Source organism: Zea mays, chromosome 1 (genome assembly GCF_902167145.1).
Source record: "Zea mays cultivar B73 chromosome 1, Zm-B73-REFERENCE-NAM-5.0, whole genome shotgun sequence".
Classification (NCBI taxonomy): domain Eukaryota; kingdom Viridiplantae; phylum Streptophyta; class Magnoliopsida; order Poales; family Poaceae; genus Zea; species Zea mays.
The window spans coordinates 264337077-264343004 of record NC_050096.1 but is presented as its reverse complement, the minus strand read 5'-3'; the positions used below and the strand labels follow the sequence as shown (position 1 = coordinate 264343004).

At 44.8% G+C, this 5928-nt stretch overlaps 1 protein-coding gene across 1 annotated transcript; it reads left to right on the top strand.

Annotated features, from left to right (window-relative positions):
- Positions 1-3507: 3507 nt before the first annotated feature.
- On the top strand, positions 3508-5050 carry LOC103645498 (transcription factor bHLH18). Its single transcript, XM_008668539.3, has 2 exons — positions 3508-4438; positions 4566-5050. Exons 1-2 carry the CDS (start codon positions 3917-3919, stop codon positions 4998-5000), a joined length of 957 nt encoding a protein of 318 aa, XP_008666761.1. The 5' UTR covers positions 3508-3916; the 3' UTR covers positions 5001-5050.
- The last annotated feature ends 878 nt before the right edge of the window (positions 5051-5928 follow it).

Genomic DNA, 5928 nt, shown 5'->3' with positions numbered 1-5928 from the left:
TAATACAACTATCATAAATACAGTAATAGACAATATGTGTGAAGAGTCGTATAAAGATGAAATTTTCACTTGTACTTTCTTTAATTAAGCCCTGCTATTGTACATGCGTTAATATCGCTATTTATGTGAATACATTTGTCATGGTTTCCTAATATCATGCAATGCGTATATTCCTTTTCTAAACGAAGTTTTTTTCCTATTATTCAAATTTCCATGATGCCATATTTTATAGGTCCTAGTCACCAGGGATATTATAGTAAATATAAATACTTTTTTTTTAAAAAAAAATCCTCGATCACATGTGCTTTGATATCCGTCCCGTCGAGAAAAAAGTTCTTGCTTCTTATTGGACCGCCGTATTTTGCACAGCTCGCTGCGTGGCAGAAGGAAACAGCGCACGTGACTTTGCATTGTTTTGTGCATGCTGACGATATACATCCCATTGATGGCATAAAAAGATTGCTGGGCTGTGCACGTTAGATAATTTTTTTTACTACTACCAGAGTACCGTACCAGCAGTAAAAGATTTGCACGCAACCCTGCAGCAGCTGAAACGCACGCATCCAGTGGACCAAAGATTGGGAGCCACCATGCATCACACCATCAGCTTTCAGCCAACTAATCGTTGTGCTGCGTAGATTTGGGGACTTTTGTTTCCTTTTCCTATTCACTCGTCGACAAAACCGATGTCGCTTTACATGGAAAGATATTCACGTATATCTGTGAGGAGATTTCCATTGTTGGTGTTCCTGGTATGTAGTTAACTCTCCATTTGTGTGGCTAACATGAGTAATTTCTCCGTTCTTTTTTTATTTGTCACATTTTATGTTAAAAATGAATTTAGCGGACAACAACTATTGGAGAATGGAGGTATTACTTGTTTACTCCCTCTCCCTCTCTCCCAATATATGGTCCGTTCTAGATTTTTATTTTTTGTGTTCATATTCAAATGGATAATAATAAATCTAGACACATATATAATACACATGTATTAAATATTGTATGAATCTATTAACACCCTAAAACCAATACTATTTTGTGACGGAGGGAGTAATATTTTAGTATATGCAAGTGATTGCTGCTATCATGCTTAGACCCTGTTTGTTTCGGTTTTTGGCTGAATTCTACATGTCAGAATTGGTTTCTGGCCGCAAAACGCTTTGTTTTTCGGTCTGTTTATATGAGAATAGTTTCTATGAAAAATTGTCCAAATCAACGTGAATACGATATCCTCTGTTATCACGACGGGAGGGAATCCGTTGCTTTTTAAACCTTGCATAGTCCTTCATCTTCCTCCACACGCAAGCCTCGCGATATGCAATTCTTGTGATAGCTAGATCATGCAGGAACCTAGATTCTCATAAAATCTCTTAAAAACCCTTTCCCAATCGTAACCTAGGATTAAAAGAAAATTTCTAGGCCAACTTATAATTTATGAAAATCGTTTGTGGTGGTTTATCTTAGAAAACCACCAGTGTAAATGGCTCTTTACCGGTTGTTATCTTATGAACACCTTTACACTAGTTGTGCTCTAGTATACACATCATCGGTGTTTCGTACCTCCATCCGTCAAATAAATTTATTGTACATGTTCCGGGCTCCGGAGGGTGTGTGCGGAGGGCACAAGATTTATACTGGTTCAAGCAGAATGTCCCTACATTCAGTCATTGGTAGCTTGCGCTACCAACACCATTCATGATCAAACTCGTAGTAGGGGTTACAAGTAGTCGAGAGAGGGAGGAGAGGCTCCCAGGTCTTTTATCAGGGTGGAAGTGGAGCTTAGAACCTGCAAGGTGGAGTCCTATCTAAGTCTTGGCTTGGCAGGGCTCCGGCCTAAGTCCACGTCGGCGCTCCTCCTCCTCCTGTTCATCTTTGTGGGTTCGTCTCCATCTGAAGGTGTCCGATTGTCTTAGAGCTCTCTCCCTTCAATCCCTTTGTCTGAAGGCCGACCTCTACCTTTTATAGGCTGGGACAGGGGTCGACCAACGGTGGCTTCTTCAGGAAGGAGCCGTATAGCAATGGTAAAACTAGTGTTTTACCCCGGGTGAGGCCACACATACTCGTGGGGCTCGAGGCTACTTGGCTATCTCGTATTTATTATGGCGGATGACACGGGGCGGCGATGGTCCTAGGCGTCATCATCCTGGCTACGTCGACCCATGGCCTTCGTAGTCTGTGGCTCGACGTGACCCATCATATAGTGTCCTGCAGGAGGTCTGTGCGCTCAGGCTTAGTCCGATAGGCTATAAGTGTGCCACAGGCCGAGGCCGTGAATGCTACTAGTGCACCATAGTCGGGGGGGGGGGGGGGGGGTCTCGTTGGTCATTAGCGCTATGCGGGCCGAGGGGTTCGTTGGTCATGCATGGGTGGGAAGCGGATCGACGCCCACGCTGTGGCTCATCAGTGCCATGTGTGGTTAATGTGGCCAGCCATTTATGGCAGGTCATTCCCGGGTTCTCGAGTGGTTCCCTTTCGACACTCCTAGCCTCCCTTGTCAGGCTTCACCACGCTCAACTCTGGGCTCGGTGCCACTAGGTTCGACCGGGGGCAGATCCTTCCAAGATTGACGCATCTATCTGTTTCGACTAACTAACGGGCCTCAGCGATCAAAGACTTTTCTACAACGCGCTCACTGACCCGTGGTCACAGGGACCGAAGATCATTTCCCCAACACACATGCAATGCTCTTGCCCTTCCCAACCGAGTTAGTATATACATGTAAAATTCGTGTTTTTCATTGGCCTTTCACACTAACATTTAGTAAAAGCACTAGTTTGGAAACGACAGCACCAGATCCCAATATCCCACATATCGGTTGTCGTAAACGACAAGCTCTAGCTAGTTTGGAATTTCGTCCACATTTATCTTGTGATCTTGTTTCTACTTCTGATTTGATCTTTGTTGTTCACTTGCTTCACATGATCTAGTGCTGAGTTGCACGGCGGGCATAAGGATCACGTGCGGCCACTCATGAGAACGTGTATTATTATGCGTGTGTGTTTGTCAAACTCTTTGAGAAGGTGTCTAAACGTGCTATTTGACATGTTCATTACTGGTAACACGAAATTAATTTTTTTTAAGCTAGTGTTGTGCCATTTAAATAAGGTTTTTTGATATGACGTGAAATGAACATTATTATTAATTGTCTTTTGTGCATCACTTTCCATGGAGGCGTGGAATATCGTTTTCACTAGATACAGGCCGCATATTTAGAATCCCAGGAATTATAACTTATTACTCTCTTCCTTGGCTTTTGGATGTGAGAGAAAGACCACTACTGAGCATACACAGTGTAGTACTGTAGCGAGCTAATTCTGGTGGAAGAAGCTATAAAAAGGGGAACTTCCTCGGATCCCATGGCATCATTATTAAGCCAATATCTTCCAAGCCATTTGCAAAGGTAACTGAGGTTATATATTATCAATTAATATTAGGACGTGCTATAGTACACTAGTAGGTGTAGGCTGCCTTTCATGATGCGCACTTCTTCTCTCTTCTTTAGGGCATGTACAACCCAGATACTGCTGCACGGTACTCCAAGTACAAGATACAACTAAAACACAACATAATACAGTGGTCATGTCTAAAACATGTGTCTTACGATATTCATTGTACCAATCAGAGTATTCAATAAATTAAAGTGACCAATCAGATAGTCTATTGTCTCGAACATAGAGCTAAGACACTGTGTCTTCGTCAAGATACGTGTCTTGAGTTTTTTTACATTCACCCCCCTAGACACACTGTAAGACACAACTTAAAACACCCACTGTACATGCCCTTAATTTGCTTCGGATTAATGGTCTGCTTGTGCTTTATTAATGTCTGCACTTCGAGTTACTGAAAATAAGGCTATCATAATTTGCTGCAGCTACACACTCACAGTACACACAGACGTGTGCAGAACTGCAGAGACATGGAGGACTCGAGCTTATTCATGCAGTGGGCGATGGACACGCTGCAGCACGAGAACAACCCTGCGCCTGCCAGCGCCGCCGCCGTCCACGGCGGCTTCAGCGAGGCTACTTTCCCCTCGCTCAAAGCGCTCCGCGAGGCCTCGCATGCAGCCGAAATGGTCCAGGAGTTGATCGCGGACGCCGACGTCGTCCGCCATGCGCCAAACAGCTGGAACTCCGGCGACAACACCACCGCGAACTACAACGTGCCCGCGGGCTGGGGCTTCGGCGGTGCCACTGCAGCCTCCGCGCTGCCAGGCAGCCACGGCATGATGGAGGCCCCGCCTGCCATGGCCACACGCGGTCGGCCGCCGCCGGGTCTGGTGTACAGGCTTCCGCCGACGAGGAGAGCCGGCCTAAAGAGCTTGGGCTCCATGGCGGCGGCGTACGCGAAGGACCACATCATCGCAGAGCGGAAACGGCGAGAGAAGATCAACCAGCGCTTCATCGAGCTCTCCACTGTTATCCCAGGCCTCAAGAAGGTTTGATCCGGATCAGATTCCCTGCACCTGTTCGACACCAATAATACATATAATCCTGGATCGATACTGATGATTGTTACAATTACATGCATGATGCAACGTATAACGGTTAATTTGTGATGATCAGATGGACAAGGCGACCATCCTTCTGGACGCGACAAGGTACCTGAAGGAGCTCCAAGAGAAGCTGAAGGATCTGGAGCAGCGGAAGGAGGCCGGCGGCGGGAGCATCGAGACCCTGGTGCTCGTCAAGAAGCCATGCCTCCATGCCGCGGCTGCGCGGGATGACGACGGTGGCTCCTCGCTGCCGGCGTCGCCGCCGGCAGGCACACCAACAGAGGGGAAACGGCTGCCGGAGATCGAGGTCCAGTTCTCGGAGTTGGAGAAGACCGTGGCGGTGAGGGTGCACTGCGAGAACAGGAAGGGGGTGGTCGTCCACGTGCTCGCCGAGCTTGAAGATCTCCACCTCAGTAACATCCACGCCAATGTTATGCCGTTCACGGCTTGCACTCGGATCATAACCATCACGGCAAAGGCTAGTTTTCCTTGCCCGGCCTTTTAATTTGACTGACCATGCTGTTCATTATTGTGCTATGCTGCATTTCTTAATCTTGTCTGCTGTTCATTATTGTGCTATGCTGCATTTCTTAATCTTGTCTGCGCGAAGTACATAGCCAATTCAAAAATCAAATTGTCAGTACTAATAATTATAATCCATCTATATCTATGTTTCATATTGTCAGGATAACATGCAAAGCGATTAAACACAATTGCAAGGTTCAACATCAACTTATATTGCATGATAAGATTAGGAGACAAAACCTAGTTTCTAATTGGTATAGTAGAATTTGGTTAAAAAAGTAAATTGGTCCAACTCTTGTGTTCTTGGTTTCGTTGTGAGAAAGTGAAATTACATTAATTCCTTGGTACATCCCATATACACAGATCGGTCAGCCCCTCTCTATGGGGGCGCACATTTACTTAGGTTGTTTGTAACAGATCGCGTAAAATAGGGGATATATGTACTTTAGATTATACTGTTTACAAATTGAAGTTTAAAACAAAAGATGTGATAGGATAGCTGCTGAAGACAACCTTAAGTCTGTCATCCGTGCTAACCTTTTCTCCCCTTAGCCACATATACACCATTGAGTTTTGGTGTTCATGGTTTTTTTTCCAGAATTTATATAGTTCCTTTAAGATATGGCTGAACTATGGAGGAAAGTGAAGGATTAATTATGCCTTCATGCACACGAGATATTTAACAACCAAATATAACATGCATATCCATATGATATATATACAAAAGTTTGGATCCAAGAACCTCAGAACGCAACAGTGAAGGATATGATCGTGTCCGTATGTACATGAACATATGTAGCAAACAAATAAAGCATATATGTATGCTACATATACACAAGTTTGCCTCCAAGGCCTCGGATTCCCATGTTAGTGGATAAAAAGAGAAAATTGTAGAAATTGCTTCACTG